Raw genomic sequence first — 16467 nt, 5'->3', positions numbered from 1 at the left:
TGTCGCATTTGAGTGGATCAATCGTGATGTCTGAACCCACATGACACTTCTGGAGAGGTGAGCATCACTTCTATTTGACAGGTTATGTATATGAAACATTGCACCTCAGGTTAAAACAACCATAACAATCGGTACAGGTACAACAGTAACTCCGAACTCACTCTCCCAGCATGCCCTCTGTCCCTACGTCATACATCACCTGTCGGCAGAAAACACATTTTAATTCCGATTATAACGCAACTGGATAGTAATCCTGATGAGGGGAAATTACACACGCACTAAATTAACATATAGAATAGTTTGGAGGAGAGCAGCTACGGAGACACAAAGATATTTAGTTAAATGAGCCAGAGTTGCTGCAACCAGGCAACGTCAAACAAACATTAGTCTGACCGACCTCCAGCCGAAGCTTCCTTCATTCAGATCACGGAGGTTTTCCCGAACTCGTGAAAATGAGCTCAGAGGTTTTAGTGTCACGGCCGCGCTATGACACCAGAGTTAAGGCTCTGGGGGCTCCTGAGAAAGAGCCCCGCGCCCAGTCGGAGGTCCTGCCACCGTCAGCGGGCACCGCCACGGTCGGATACCGCTCCGCTAAATACAGCCCGGCGGAATGGTTCTCCAACTACCACAGCATCCTCCAGCAGGCCTGCGACCACCGTGTGAGGGCCCGCAGCGTTCAGAGAGAGTCCAAAACTCTGAAGCAGGACGGCGAGGCCGACACCCAGCAGAGCCAGGCCGACGGGACGCGCCACCTGGGGGCAAGACTCCAAGACATCCACCTCCTGAAGTCCGAGCTGCAGCGGAGCATCGAGCAGCTGATGGCCGACACGCACGCGCTGATGGCGCTGAAGAAAAGGCTGGAGAAGGCGCTCGACGCCACCCAGATCCCGTACGCCATCGCAACCGACAACCTGAACTGCAGGACCAGGAGGCCGCCTGCGGACCTGGTCCGGGACTCTGTGGAGGACGAGCTGTTAAAGGTGGGAGCCCATGGCGGTCTTGGTTTGTGTGAATGAAGCTACTTTGTTCTGATGTGCATGAGCCTCCAGGAAAGACTTCTAGACTTGCTTGTGGTTTCTTGATGACATTTCACCTCTGACCCAAGAGGATTCCACAGTTCAGGAGTGAACTTTAAGAAATCACAAGCCATTCCAGTTGACCTATTTCACAATGAACAGTCCAAAATGTAACGGTCCGATCATCCATAAAGCCTTAAAGTATTAAGATTCAAGTCCAGGTCCGCTGACATGTGACCGCAGGAGGTGGACTTGATCCGGAGCGTCCAGGCTCTGCTGAAGAGAACCACGGCTCAGGTCGCCAGTCAGATCGCGTGAGTGTCAAACACGGGTGCGGCGAGCGCGCCACATCGCGTCCTTTCGATCAACGGTTGCTTCTTCACGCTCGTCAGGATGAACCGAGAGGCCAAGCAGACGTTGGAGCTGGACTGGTCCGATAAGCAGCAGGCCTACGGCCTGGATGAGCGCGGCGGGGGATACAGCAACATGAGCCTGGATACACAGCACCACCCCGGCTCAGCCAGCATGCAAGAGCAGTGAGTCTGTGTGTGTGCACGCGTGTGTGTGTGTATACGAGTGTGTGTAACCTCTGTCCTTTTGCAGGTTGTGCAACAGCGCATCCTGGGCAGAGTTCACGCAGGTCAACTTGTCCAAGGCTCAGCACGAACATCAGACCACCCAAAGTCTCAGGTACGAACAAACGTGCCGCGCCAGGCTTCAATGTTGCTGTGTGGTTCTGATGGCGTTTATTGGCGTCAGGGCTCTGGCTGAGGGCATCTTGCAGGACACCACAGAGGATCTGAGAGTCCAGTGCTCCAGAGTGGACCAGGCCTTCAGCCGACGCTGTGAGGAGCTGGTGGAGGCCAAGACTCAGCTGGAGGTGAAACTGGCTCAGGTAGACGGATGGACGAAGCATTTTTATGACACATCCTTGAGGTTTATTTGCCGGTGGTTTTAATTCCGACTGTGTGTCACTGTGTGCAGATTTTGGAGCAGATTGGTGACCAGGAGACAAACATTGTGTCTCTGGAACAGGCCGTTCACAACAAAGAGGCCCCGCTGAGAGTCGCTCAGTCCAGACTTTACCTCCGCTCCCTCAGACCCAACATGGAGCTCTGCAGAGATCAAGCGCAGCTCAGGTATCTGCACCTCAGGTATCTCCTCTTTCCCGTTTCTCCTCTATTAATGTCCTTCCTGTGCAGCCTGGAAGCGGAGGTGAGGCAGATCGAGGCCACAGTGGCGTCGCTGGAGCAGCAGCTGAGGGAGGCCAGGAGCTCCCTGAGTCGCCTGGAGGAGTCGCGCGTCGCCCTGGAGAAGGACATCAACTGTAAGACCCACTCACTCTTCATCGAGAGAGACAAGTGCACGGCTCAGCGCAGGCGCTACCCGCCCGTGTCTGTGCTGTCTGGATACTGAAGAGTGTGATTCCAAATCTGGTTGAGAATAAAGAGTCTGAAATATCAGGATAAGAATAATACAGAAATGTCCTGGCAATCCTTTACTTAAAATGTTTAATGTTTTCTTCAGAGTTGTGTGAAAGTTCAATAAAAAAAAAGACGTTTTGTGCTGCATTTCAACCTTATTCAATCTTATCTTTGTAATGTGTTATTTCTTACCACAAGGGGGCGCACTTGAGTCACAGCAGGCGCTGTTACAAAAGAATCATTAAAGAGCCAATTCTGCGATATTTGGGATACATTTTACATCATGATGAATATTATTGGCATGGGCTTCATATTTAACGTGATGCTGCTGATGATTTATCTATATCTTTATATCATTTATCTTATGAGCAGTATTTAGGCATTTAAGCACCAACTATTTTTGCAAAGTGCTGCCCTCTCATAAGGAGGTGCCACGACGGAGGATGTTATGAAACTGGCGGTCACGTGAAGAGTTCAGGCGTCTTATGGAACACCAAGTGTGTGTGTGTGCATGTGTGTGTATGTGTGTGCGTGTGTGTGTCTAAAAAAAACACACATTCCCGTCTTCCAAACATCTGAGACCTAATTTGCACACAAAAGGAGACAAATAACACTGATTGCTGTAGGAACTTTAATCTGACAAAGCCAGAAAGAGATCAAAAAGATGTTGTTTGTCACGTTAAACTCACACATCCCATCATGTTGTGGCTGCCCAGGAGCAGAACTTGACCTGCTGCAACATTCCTCCTGGAGGCTCCTGGAGCCTGCTGATGGGAGGCTTTGCTTAAGAGTAACTTCTGTGTCCACTGTAAGAGTTATTTTCCCACATTAATATTTAAAAAATAACCCCCATCAATCTTGACTTGAAATAAGAGATAAGATAAAGTTGTATTGATCCCACAGTGGAAATTTACAATTTTAAAGCAGCAACTGATATAAAAATGGTGTAGAGGGCACAGATTGATTTAAACATTTGTACTAATACCGTGTTGTAAATGCATTTTTTTTAACCAAATGTTAAAAGTTATGTCAACAGAAATAGATCTCTTTAAAAAATGTTCAAGTAATTACTTTCAAATATTAATTTTGCAACATTTATTCCTCTAAGTCCAAAAGAAACTTCAATTTATTGCTAAACTATCCCTTAAACAAGCAGGTTCTGTCATTCAGATGCACAAACAATCTAAAAATAGTCAATATTTTAATGGTAAAGGAGGAAGAAACTGACTTTATATATTGAATTCTGAGCTGAGTTTCATTATCTGCTTTTTTCTTTTCATGTTTTTTCCGCTGAGGCATAAATGTGGCCTGATAGATACTTTTAAAAAAGAGTAAAATGAAGGAAATGGGAGGGATAAAGTGGGAGAAATGAGGGTGTGACAAAAAAAGGAAAAAGGGAGGGAGAAGAGGAGAATAGAGGAGAGACAGGAGGACCAAACTCACTGCCTTCTTTCTCCTGGTGCCTCCATGCTGAGCTCCACAGTCAAGGTGAGTTCCTCCTCAGCACTTTGCTCTTCATCCACAGTTTCTGTCACCTCTTAATCAACCTGAATCATCAGCTTTGTTGACACGCTTTGCTCAACGGCTCATGGGAAACCAAACATGGACCCCCTCAGTGCTCCACATCACTCCTCTCTCTCCTTATCGCTCCAGGTTGCAGGTTCCAGGGATGGAATTAGTAGCAGATAATCGCCGCTCATTAACTCCAACAGACTTTCTGCTTCACTCACGAGACATTTTCACAGCCGTGTTTATTTGCTTTTGTGTCTGTTGGCTAAATATGTGCAGTTAAATTTGGGGCTTTTGTGGTGAAGCCAAAGTTTCCGTCAGCTGGACAGAGATGCTACTTTTAGTTCTGGTTATTACTCTCTTTGCCCCGACTGCCCCGCGTGGGTTCTGCAACTGCCCTTTAAATGACTCTCATGCTTCAGAGCGTGAAACAGAATCTCAGTCTTCCCTTTTACAGCGGAATGTCTCATTAGTGTGTGAAGACGTTTTAATTATATGCTTTCACGCCAGGTGGAATGCGAGGGTTGGATTTTTGTGGTGACTCGCGCACTTTGGGCTCAGTCTTCACGTGCAGTTTTGTTTTCTGAAATCAACTAATCTCCACTTCATCCCCATCCCATGTTATCGCTCTTTATTTTACCAGGATGTCGTGTTTTGGGTTCCTGCACACACTCCTCTGCCTCCTGCTCCTCCACCCCCCTCCCACCTCTGCCCAGCTCGTGCGTTTGGCGGGCGTGAACAGGCGCAACGCCAACGAGGGGCGCGTGGAGGTGTTCCACGATGGCGCCTGGGGGACGGTGTGCGACGACGAGGTGGACTTGACCCTGGCCAACGTGGTGTGTCGGGAGCTGGGCTTTCAGCGCGGCCTCACCTGGGCGCACAGCGCCAGGTTTGGGGAGGGACAAGGTTGGTTGGATTCCATTTGGATCGTCTCGCTAATGAAAGAGGACTTTTATGAAAGGGCTTCTCTGTCGTCTTTGCCGGTAGGTTTGATCTGGTTGGACAACGTGCGGTGCAGCGGGACCGAGCGCTCCGTCTCCCAGTGTCGCTCCAACGGTTGGGGAATCAACGACTGCACTCATTCGGAGGACCTGGGGGTCATTTGTAGTCCAGAAAGAAGACCTGACTCTCCGCAGGTCAACCTGGAGGAGGCTCCTCCGTCCTCTGGACATCAGACAAGGCAGACGAGACCCAGGACCTCGTCACAGTCTGGGTCCTCTTCGGCCCCGGTCCACGTCTCGTCTTCCACGAGAGGCCATGAGATCGCCCTCCATCGCGGCCCAACCGCCTCCCGCCGCAACAGCATCTCGCCGCACGAAAACGGCCACGAGATCCAGATCCTGCGGCGGAATCGGGGCGGATCCAGACCGGGTTCGGACGTCAGTTTGGCCTCGCCGCAGGGACACCAGCTGCCCCCGTGGCTGGCGAGAAGCGCCACCAACAGGCAGAGGCAGGACACGGCACGGAGAGGCCCGGCGAGGCGGGAGGAGGACAGGCAGCCACCGAGGCCGCTCAGTGGAAACCACGTCGACCCAGAACCGCTTTATCCAGATGTGGGACCAGAGGCCGATGCCCAGTTCACACAGGTACATGATCTGTAGAGGTACCGCCGCTTTATTGTGACTAAGAAATAAATGTCATTTTTCTGGTGCCACCAGCTAGGGTGTAATTAGAGACAAGCCTAAAACCAGGTCCCCAGATCAGTTATTAATGTAGATTTCGGGTCAGGTCACCACCAGAGGCCCTCCTTCCTCAACCCTGTGGGCTGCTAACGACACACACACGAAAGGAAACCAGCCAGCTATTTATCGCCGTCGTGTTTGTCTCACTTTGCTCTCAACTTTAGAGAGTTTACACTTTCTCCCCCATTTGGTAATCATCCCGACACACATCTCCACGCATTAAACCGCTTCCTTCCTCTTGGATAGAGAGACATAATGAGGATGATGAGAGAGCGTGATGATTGGAGACAGGGCATATCTTCTGCTAGCGGTACATTTCTCCGGATTGCGTGCTGTCTGCAGATATGAAGCTAAACAAAGTCCTGTTTATTTAGGCAAGTAAATCCTGTTATACTGTGCATGACGAATGCTGATGGCAGCTGAGGGCAGGATTGGAGACGTGTGGCGAGTTCCCTCTCAATCAGAGCGCGAAAACAGCTCCGTTTGTTGAAACTGGTCCGATTTCTCACGGACAGGGCTCCGTCCACTTGGAGGAGGCTCGCTTGCGGCCCGTGCTCACCGGAAACAGCGGCGGTTTGGTCACGGAAGGAGTGCTGGAAGTGAAGCACGCGGGGAAGTGGCGTCACGTGTGCAGCCGCGGTTGGGACCTGAGCAGCAGCCGCGTCGTCTGTGGCATGTTGGGGTTCCCGGCTGCGCAGCCGTTTGACCAAAATGCTTACAGGTGAGAGCCGGATGAGTCCCACAGATGCTTGTTTTCAAATCTCCACAAATCAGATTTACAGTGGGAATTGGTCTAAAATTACAGGGCTTGGAGCCACACACACACACACACACACATATATGTGGACTTCTATGACTTCCATAAGCATAATCCAAGACCCAGCTCCCTGCCATAACCCCAACCATCCCAATAACTCACCCTATTCCTGACCGAAACTCAATTCTAACCTCAACCTTAACGTCTTATCAGTCTTTCAAAGCTGTGAAGAGCAGCCAAAATGTCCTCATTTGCCAAAAATGTCCCCACCTTGTAAGTAGAATGTGTGTGTTTTGGTTGTCAAAATGTAGCAACTACAAGAACACACACACACACACATCATACATCAACATTTGCATCATTACAGTATAATTGAGATTAGAACGTACAGGTAACACAACAACATTCATTCTCTATTCTTTAGTTTGTATTTTGATCTGCTCTTAACTTTAAAACAGCCTGTTTTAATGAAAAAGGTCATGTTTACAGTGCTGAAGTCCAAGGCTCCAGACAGGATATTAACTTTTTAAATGCCTTTTCACTTTTCTTTTATGAAAATTTCACTCCCCACCCAATAATCGCGGGCTTTGTGCTTATTTTCACGCGCATCCGCCAAACTTTATCCCCCTGAAGCACCAAAACCAACCTTCAAAGTTGCTGCACACACAACCATCAAAACCCCAAACACCTCATTTAACACACGAATGCATCTCTGCCTCGGCCCTCATCACACAGCGCGAGGCGTTACGCAAACGATGTACAGCACCCTCGCGCAAACACAAACACCCAAATACACCCACGTGCTTGTGCACGAATGACCTTCAGTGTGTCCGTGGGTCTGCCCACACTGCTCTTTTTCTGGCTATGCTAACAGAGCAGCTGCACCGGTCCACGGTGTTTGTCCTCCCGGGTCTTCATCTGCTCTCTCCCGTCCCTGTCGTGTTAGCATCAGCAGACCCGGACGTGAGCCTTTCGCTGGATCATCTGTTAAACAAAGAATCATTGGCGAGGCAGGTTGTCCAACTTTCCAAATCCGATCCCCAAGTGAAAACCATCCCTCCCCAGTTGTTTGGAGAAAAGCCATATTTGTGTGCCAGCGGACTGTACCGGGACAGAGTGTTGTTTGTTTTTGTCAGCCTCCACCCAGCAATGCCGAGGATGAGCCGTGCAGTCATTTTTATCTGTCTGTAAACAACCGAGGGGAGAGGAAAGTTTGTTTTCAACAGGAATAATTGGCATTGGCGCGCGTAGCCTTGCTTTATCGCGCCATCATGTACGTGCTGTATAAACCAGATATTGTAGACATTCCCTAAATATACAGAAAAACAAAAACAAAAACAGACTTTTCAACCAAACAACTGGACAGTGCGTAAAAGGCAACCCTGAGTTCCCTCTAGTGGTGGGATGCAGTGCGTGTTACATTTCCCTCCCCATCAGTTGGAGCCATCCTGGTTAGACACGCTCCATTTCTATGGTAGGATGCAGCAAAAAATCACCTGTCTTTATTCCCCTCGGAGCTTCAGGTTAGCAATAGCTAACGCTAACGCTAATGCTTCTGCTCTGCCCACGTGCCCGGGTACAGTCGTGTTCATACACGAAGCGGTTACGTGACATCTTCCCGGTGCTCCCTCCGCTGTTGGCAGTGCCCCGTGGCTGCTCGTGTCCCCTCTCATGGTTTGTGTCCACTGGTACAGCTGTAATTGTGGCGCGAGAGGTCCTGTAATCTTGGATCTTCTTTAAGCCGTAACCACTGCACACCCTTCGCTATGTCAGCACTTCTCCGCAGCCGTGTGGTCGTTTGTTGGTGTGACTGGCTTCGTCCCGGCCCATTAAGTTGCTCAGCGCATTTTTATGGACGTTTAAATAACACACACAAAGTTCCTACAGAAGGCTAACGCTAAATCAATTTCCCAACTTGTGTTTCATCACGATCATGCTCCCTTTGAGGCTGACAGAAACTTCTCAGGCTCAATTAACTGTCCTCCCTCCCCCCGCCCAAACTCAGTTAAGACTTTCTGAAGAGTTTTTATGCCTTTGTGGTGATTACACTAAAAGCGTTATGGAAAGTACATCATCATGACCCTGTTTCATTCTGTGGAATTTTGCCGGGATTGTCTGGAGGCTGCTGCCGAACCTGCAACTTTGGAGTAATTTGCAGTTTAATAACAGGTTATCTTAACTTTCCCGACTGTCAGCTGTTCCCTTGTGCTTTCTGGTCGGATCGGGACTAAAAAAAAACCCAAACTGGATCCTCAGGATGCCCTTATGATGGAAGTTGGGGCGCGATGGATGGTTCATCTCATCTCCTCTGAAGTTCAGCAGCCCTCACTCTTACGTCAGCGGCTCTTTGTTTCCCAGAATGCAGCCGTGACATTCTGAGACACAAGGGCTTTAAACAGCCTTTGTTGTTTGTTTTTTTGTTTTTTTTCTGGTGTTTTTCGGCAGCAGTGCAGGGAAAGTCAATAAGCACGTGCATATTTCCATGTCTGGTGAGAGTGAACCGACATGCTGCTGCCTGACCGCAGAACAGATGCTGCCAAGCTGGCAATTATAGGCGCAAGCTGAGAAAATGTATCTCTCATATTGATTTACAGCCAGGTTATGTAAAAAAAAAAAACACCACACCTGCACAAATGTGACACAGGTAAATAGTGTACATTACACACATGTCGAAAATCCATCTGAGGCATTTTTCTGGTTAGGATTTGGAAAAAAAAGAGGCAATTAATGAGGCAACGTCCTAGTCAAGTGAGCTCAACTTGCATTTTATGGATACACCCTCAGAATATGGAACACACCAGCACAAGAGCAAGGCCGACGGTGCACTGGAGCAGCTACAGTCCAGCACAATTCTAATAAACAGTCAACTCGTTCCCCGTTTCTCCAGGCTGGTGTGTTGCTGCTACATGGCTGGCATTGCACAGTTTAGCTAGCAAACACCTCCTAATATGCTCTTTCACTCTCAAAACCTGTTTTTTCTATGACTACATGGCCCACAGTGAACTCTTTTCTGTTAACCAACATTTAAATCAGGCACATTCACGGAGGGTGTCAGCCAAACTGACACCTGTCTGTGGCTACGGTGGTCAGTGCCTGCGGTCAGCTTCTGTATGTGTGTGTGTTTGTGTCACAGATACACACACACCAGTCTCTGCCTGGTGCATGAATCATCCTTTTTTTTATTGAATACCCTTGTGCATGGGTGTGTGCTCAGGCCCAGCGACCTTTTCTGTGTGTAGACACAGTCGTCCTGTTACATTTGCCTGTAGTTTAATCATCAACCAGACGTCTTACATGGATTAATATGGACAAACATGCTCTAAGCAAAAGTACCTGTGTGAATAAAGATAAGAATAAATTAATCAGATGCAGCATGTAACCTGCTAAACGAGGTTATTTAATAATTGAATGTTGCCTTTGCCTCCAAAGTGTGGACATGCACTGGACATTTGACAGTGGAAAGCTAAAAAAAAACCCCACTATTATGCAGTTAATGGTTGCAATGTCCGTTTTCTTCCAGGAAACTATGGGACTCAAAGTTAGCCGATCCCTCCTCCAGGTAAAAATACCAGCTTCTTGTCTACGGATCCAACTCCACATGGCGACGCCGTCACTGTTACTCTCTCTCCTGTGTTTCCAGACTGAGGACGCTGATCAGTAAGAAGGGCTACTGGGTGGAGAAGGTGCAGTGTCAGGGTGTGGAAGCCTCCCTGTCGCAGTGCCCGGCCCGGCTGTCCAACCCCAGCGCCGACGCACCGTGTCGCGGGGGCATGCACGCCGTCGTCCGCTGTGTGGCTGGATCGCAGTTCACGCAAAATGGCCGAGCCCCCGCACCCCCCGCTGTACCAGTGAGTGGACACAGAGCTGCGAGTTTACGTTGTTATTCAGTATCAGAGGGTTAAATGTTCAGATTGGGTGACCTTACAGAGATTAAATGGAGTGTTCTGTTTGTTTTCTAGCCGGTTGTGCGCCTGAAGGCGGGGCCGCGCCTCGGCGAGGGCCGCGTTGAGGTGCTGAGGGAGGGGAAGTGGGGCACCGTGTGTGACCACCTGTGGGACATCGCTGCAGCCAGTGTGGTGTGCAGAGAGCTGGGCTTCGGGACAGCCAAAGAGGCCCTCACCAGAGCTCAGCTGGGACAGGGTAAGACACAAACTCCTCCTCCTCTTGTCTCAGAACTGTTTCATATTCAACGTGATTCCACAATATCCACGAGTGAAAAAACGACGTGTGCTGTAAATGAATGGACGCCTCCCGGGGACGTCCGTTTGGGGGAAGACCACAATGCAGAACCAGGACACACTGGAGGGGCCATATTTCCCATCCAGCCCTGGAGAACCTTGGTGTTCTGCCAGGGGAGCTGGGGGGAGGCAGCCGGGGAGGGTATGGAGAGGCGGGGGGAAGACAAAAAGAAATTTACGCAACATAAACAGAATGAGTTTGCCCTGCTCGATCAGTTCACACACACTTTAGACTAAACTCTGCTCAACCAGAACCTCTCCTCGCTAAATGCCGCAGCCACAGATGAAAAATAAACCCAGAATTATTTCCTTGCGGCCCCAAAAATACCTCCCAAATTACCCGTATCTGTGAGAGAGCTACACATTATTTCAAGGGAACTGGACTCAGTTTCTTTTTGAGTAGCTCAACAGTGACTGTTTAATCAGGTTCATTTCCTTTCATTATCTTTTTGCCAAGTGACCATAAAGCAGATCTTTCAAATGGTGCCTTTCCTTTTGTTGTCTCAGGGAGGGTTTCCCGGCGCTCCTTGGTGATTCTATAAAGTAGAAAAAAAAACAGTTTAAAAAAACAGTTTAATCCGTTCCCTTCAAAAGTGATGTGAAGGCTTCTAAGCCGTGTGGTTAGACTCCTGTGACATCATTGGCTATTTAAAACCAAATTATAGGCTTTTAGCGAAGGCCTCACACACCTAGGTAAACATAGATTTTCCTCCGTTTGACCATTTTGTGTCTAATTTAGACGTTTATACATAGAGCCCAGTTTCAGAGTCTGGACTGTGAAGCCCATTCAGAGCATCGGACGTGTTAATGGGCTTTGTTTCCCGTTCCCGTAGGTACCGGCCCCATCCACATGAACAGCGTGCAGTGCACGGGCAGGGAGAGGTCCATCGCGGAGTGCCGCTACAGAGAAGTGGCGCTTTACACCTGCAAACACAACCAGGACGTGTCAGTCCGCTGCAACGTGCCCAACACCGGCCTGCAGGCGACGGTGCGTCTGGTAGGAGGCAGAGAGTCGTCAGAGGGCCGAGTGGAGGTGCTGATGGACGCCGGAGGCGCGAGGCGTTGGGGCGCCGTCTGCAGCGAGAACTGGGGCATCAACGAGGCCATGGTGGTCTGTCGACAGCTCGGGCTGGGCTTCGCTGCAAGAGCTCATCAAGTAAACCCTCTCTCTCTCTCTCTCTCTCTCTCTGTCCAGCTGTTTGTGCATCTGTGCTGTGTTATTACTGAGGCCTGAGGTAATTATAGGCTCCACAAAGGTCCACTTCCAGCGAACCCAAAATAAAATCTAGAGGGAAAGTGAGGAGAAGAGTGATCGGAAGAAATTCACAGAGCAAACAAACCCGAAATAGAAGTGTGTATGGAAAGGCCGGCATGAGTGTGTCATAAAGGAGGCTGCTAAGACGATTTAGCAGGCAGCTTTGAAACTGTGCAGAAAATCCCAGGTGATTTTGGCGTGTAAATGTGGCTTTTTGTCATGTACACAGGAAACCTGGTACTGGTCGGGTTCTTCAGACGCCGCTCAGGTGATTCTGAGCGGAACTCACTGCGTCGGCAATGAGATGTCCATCCAGCAGTGTCGCCGAAACTCTAACGTCTACTGCCCCCGAGGAGGAGATGGTAGAGCTGCGGGAGTCACCTGTGCAGAGAGTGAGTCCAAACCCAGCTAGCACGTTAGCGCAGCCACCAAGATATCTATGTTCTGGCTTCACCTGAGCAAATTCTCTTTGGTGCATGAGTTTGTTCGTTTGGACTCCATGTTTAGTCTCCAGGCCCGAGTATCTCGTGCCGCTGTGGCGACTGTTGTTCACCGCGGTGAGATTTTCATTATCATCCCAATTAACCGGGAGCTTGTGCCTCCGCAGCCGCTCCCGACCTCGTCCTCGATGCTCAGCTCGTCCAAGAGACGGCCTACGTGGAGGATCGACCGCTCCACCTCCTCACCTGTGCTAATGAAGAGAACTGTCTGTCCTCCTCCGCCGCCAGGATGAACTGGCCCTACGGACACCGTCGCCTCCTGCGCTTCTCCTCGCGCATCATGAACCTCGGCCGCGCCGACTTCCGGCCCAAAGCCGGCAGAGAGAGTTGGACCTGGCACCAGTGTCACAGGTGAACAGATCAAGGGCCCGGAGCCACATGCGTTAACCTCAAGGGCCGTGACATTTAGAGGAATTCTTAGTTTGGGAGGAATTCCGGGTTCTTCAGGGTTGTGTTGCAAAAAAAGAAAATCACCTCCTCTGCCAGGAATCATTTCAAACGGTAAAATCTTTAAATAAATTGGCATTGAAAAATGAACCAGTATTCCAAGGACGGATGAGTTTATGTGTCTTTAGACCAGCACTTGTCTGGAGATCTTTATATAACCCACCTCATATAATGCAAAACTTTACACTCTAAAATGGTTTCCTACTCACTGGTTACCCGGTTGTTACCATAAAACCCAGCTCAGGGCAGGCTTCTTTATCTCAGCAGTTGTGGTGTCTCTTCCTCTCCAGCCAGCAGCCACATGGTAAAAAGCCCATTCTGGGAACGACTCCATGATATGTGAAGAGGGACACAAAACTGATATCTATTGTTGTTGTTGCTGTTGTGGTTGCCCTTCTAAGAGTAGAAAGGGAAGAATATTCAGCGGAAATATCTCTTTTGCCACATTACGCTAATAATGATTCACTCTTTAGGCACTACCACAGCATTGAGGTGTTCACCCACTACGATCTGCTGACGCTCAATGGGACCAAGGTGGCTGAAGGCCATAAAGCTAGCTTCTGTCTGGAGGACACCTACTGCCCAGAAGGTAATCTGAAGGAGCAAACATCTCAAATCTCCTCTGTCGTGCAGATTTGTGACCCGCGCGGGGTTGAAGCACGCATCAAAGTGCACAGCCCGCATCCCATGAAGATTATCCGACATCAGCTGCAGGCTCCAACCTCAGAGGCCAAGCCTAAATTGATCAAAACCCCAGGCGGCCTTGCACAGCTTAGATATGATCTCTCATTTAAAAGATCTTCGGTCTGCTCTGTGTTTGCTGCCAGGTCTGCATAAACGCTATGCTTGCTACAACATGGGGCAGCAGGGCATCTCAGTAGGCTGCTGGGACACTTACCGCCACGACATCGACTGCCAGTGGATCGATATCACAGACATACGGCCCGGAGAATACATTTTCCAGGTAAGGACCCTATCTTGTGGCCTCCACCGCCGCCTTTCTCGGCGTTCGTTTGGCTGTAAAAACGGCGACATCAATCTTCACCTGACACCCTTTAATGTTAAAAAGTGGAGCCAGATTCGTTGGCGTTTCGACGTCTGAAGGCACGCCGGATAAAAGCTGTGATTAAACTCTGTAATTTGACCAAACGACTCTTGGCCCTTTCAGGTGTGCAGCACGCATGCAGTTTAAAGGGTGTGTGCATATTTAAGGAAAGAGAATTTAGTCTGGCTTTATATAGAAAGTAGACCCTGCGATTAGTCCACTCATTCAGAAGGAGCGGGTCTCATTGGCGCTAAAGTAGCTGGGTCAGCACTTTGTGCGCTATTTGTGGCGTTAAAGTTTTCCTGCTGTGGCGACCTTAGATCCCCTCTGTGTCGTTTGCTGGGTTTTATTTTCTGACAGCGTGATAGTGACATTCATTATTTCATATGAACCCCATGTGTGTGGGGAAGGGGGGGTCCATTTGTGCACACGATAAGATGAACCCACAGGTGCTGTTTCCAGCATCGGTGAGGGGTGGGGGGGTGGGGGGGTGCAGCCGTCTGCGGTCTCTGCAGCTGACTTGTAAAGGAGGGAGGCTCATTTTCACACAGCTGAGAGTCTTTCCCAAGGGTTCATTCTTAGGGAATCACCTCTAAATCTCCATATTTAAGACCCGGGAACAGGAGCAGGAACTGTGTGGTTCAGGTTCAATATTAAAACAATTTAGGATTTTTTTTATCCCCCTAATTGGTCCTGAAATTGTCAGCTGATCTGCTCTATGTGGGCACCGGGGAAATTAATTTATGTGCTCTTCTTATATGTGCTGCAGGCTACAGAAGGGGTTGGGAACCTTCTAACCTTCCATAGCTCCAACCTAATGATAGACTGCGACTCAACGTCCAAACCCCAAACTGTCACGGCCCTGGAGCTTGTTTGTGTGTAATTATACAAGGCAATAACGCTGGAGAGTGATGTCATTCGTCATTTCCAAACTGCCACCATCCATATAGAATGTTCACTTCTTCATCTGCGCCGTGAGAAAGCAAAGTAACTATCTGAAGTGCGACGTTCTTACTGGTTCCCAGGGTCTAATTTTGGTCAGGAACCTTTCAAGCATCCATCAGAGACTCCAGGCTGCAATTAATGGTCCCTGTAAGGACACATTAGACAGATCTTTAGGCAACGTCCTTTAGTGGGTTAAGCCAACCGTCTGCTGACTGATTTATTGCTTAAAGATGCAGCATGTAAGGGGTCAAAGGTCAGGATTGGATATTGATTTTCCAAGAACGTACACACAGGGGAGCTGGTGTTCATCACCAGTGTGTTTTGCCTCACAGGTGGAGGTCAACCCTTCCTTAGACATGGCCGAGTCTGATTTCCAGAACAACGTGATGCGCTGCCGGTGCAAGTACGACGGGGCGCGGGTCTACATGCACGGCTGCCACGCAGGTACGGGAGGAAGACCATCCTACCGGTGCGCCTGAATGCTCTCCCTTCCCATTTCCCTCACGCTTTCCTCTTCTTTTCATGTCAGGCGACGCTTACAGCGCCGAGGCGGAAGACCTGTTTGACCACCAGCGTCAAATCTCCAACAACTTCCTGTGAATTGGGGGGCGGGGACACACAGAATCAAAGAGGAAACAACTCCACGACCTCTTGCCACACCTCAACACATCGGGGGAAGTTTCCAACGACGGAGACACGGCAGTTTAACAGAGAGATGAAAGACGACGAGGGCGGGGAGCGATACGGATCCTCCGAGCGGATGATCGCCGACTCCTCTTTTAAAGATACACACAGAAAGGGGAGACGACAGTATAGAAAATATAGACCTTAGAAATATAGAAACACAAAGTCAGTTCAAGCTTCACATCACAATGATAAAGCATAGAATAGCTACCCATAGAAGAAAGCAGAGATCTAACCCTGATGACATAACACGTTCATGTCCACCAACATCACAAATGCAGTATTTCCTGTTCCAGCTGGGTGGTTTTTGTTTAGTCTGAGACTTACATTTCATGGTGCTATTATGCCTCGTTTGAATAAATATTGTAATGTATTGCAAATATATTGTCGTGTACAGTTTTATAGTACCTCTCTGGAATAATGTTCTTTATAGGGTCTGTAATTTATGCAGAGTTTTAATGTGCTGTTGAAACGTGTCCCTGTGTGGCTGTTGTTTTATTTTGTTAAATATATGATGGGAAAAGGCGACAACGTGTTTGTTCTTGAGCTGTAACATTGGTAACATCAGAGATCTCGTTGCGTCTTTAACAGTTCGCGGTTCCAACCGCACGGTCGGTTTCCAATGTAATAAAACAATTGTAAACAAACGATGTGACGACTTCTTCCAAGACATTCCGTCATTTCACTTTTTTAGGGGTCTGCAACACGTTAGATCACAGAGTTTTTCTTTTGAACTTTAAAAAGAGCAGCGAACGGGTTTCTCATCTTTTCCCAGGAAGCCTGAGGTAACATTTAGGTTTTTTTCCCAACCTCATTTTGATGTATGAACACACACCATCGCTGAAACCTCCCGCAGCTGCCCCTCGTCACACACCCAGGCTTTACTTTAGCCACGCGACTCGGCTTGACCTCCCTGGTGACTTGACGCGCATCATAATTTCCACAACCTAAACTCAGATAATGCA

At 49.0% G+C, this 16467-nt stretch overlaps 2 protein-coding genes across 2 annotated transcripts; both read left to right on the top strand.

The window, feature by feature from the left end:
* Positions 1-53: 53 nt before the first annotated feature.
* Positions 54-2598, top strand: tekt4 (tektin 4). Its single transcript, XM_003972045.3, has 7 exons — positions 54-980; positions 1260-1330; positions 1409-1552; positions 1620-1706; positions 1776-1911; positions 2001-2155; positions 2219-2598. Exons 1-7 carry the CDS (start codon positions 453-455, stop codon positions 2430-2432), a joined length of 1335 nt encoding a protein of 444 aa, XP_003972094.2. The 5' UTR covers positions 54-452; the 3' UTR covers positions 2433-2598.
* A 1241-nt stretch (positions 2599-3839) lies between these two features.
* On the top strand, positions 3840-16163 carry LOC101075985 (lysyl oxidase homolog 4-like). Its single transcript, XM_003972046.3, has 14 exons — positions 3840-3928; positions 4593-4855; positions 4937-5535; positions 6147-6352; positions 9909-9947; positions 10029-10236; positions 10348-10528; positions 11460-11782; positions 12111-12273; positions 12489-12732; positions 13302-13417; positions 13656-13792; positions 15151-15262; positions 15348-16163. Exons 2-14 carry the CDS (start codon positions 4594-4596, stop codon positions 15416-15418), a joined length of 2661 nt encoding a protein of 886 aa, XP_003972095.2. The 5' UTR covers positions 3840-3928; position 4593; the 3' UTR covers positions 15419-16163.
* Positions 16164-16467: the final 304 nt, after the last annotated feature.

Source organism: Takifugu rubripes, chromosome 17 (genome assembly GCF_901000725.2).
Source record: "Takifugu rubripes chromosome 17, fTakRub1.2, whole genome shotgun sequence".
Lineage (NCBI taxonomy): Eukaryota > Metazoa > Chordata > Actinopteri > Tetraodontiformes > Tetraodontidae > Takifugu > Takifugu rubripes.
The sequence above is the reverse complement of the archived record's forward strand: the minus strand, read 5'-3'. Positions and strand labels throughout refer to the sequence as shown.

What these genes read in the sequence shown, in the direction of transcription:
- LOC101075985 (XM_003972046.3), top strand. Translation starts at nt 4,594, where the DNA reads ATGTCGTGTTTTGGGTTCCTGCACACACTCCTCTGCCTCCTGCTCCTC. An exon ending in TTTGACCAAAATGCTTACAG is followed by an intron (nt 6,353 to 9,908) that starts GTGAGAGCCGGA and finishes GTTTTCTTCCAG; the next exon opens with GAAACTATGGGACTCAAAGT. An exon ending in CCGGAGAATACATTTTCCAG is followed by an intron (nt 13,793 to 15,150) that starts GTAAGGACCCTA and finishes TTTGCCTCACAG; the next exon opens with GTGGAGGTCAACCCTTCCTT.
- tekt4 (XM_003972045.3), top strand. Translation starts at nt 453, where the DNA reads ATGAGCTCAGAGGTTTTAGTGTCACGGCCGCGCTATGACACCAGAGTT. An exon ending in TGGAGGTGAAACTGGCTCAG is followed by an intron (nt 1,912 to 2,000) that starts GTAGACGGATGG and finishes CACTGTGTGCAG; the next exon opens with ATTTTGGAGCAGATTGGTGA. An exon ending in AGAGATCAAGCGCAGCTCAG is followed by an intron (nt 2,156 to 2,218) that starts GTATCTGCACCT and finishes CTTCCTGTGCAG; the next exon opens with CCTGGAAGCGGAGGTGAGGC.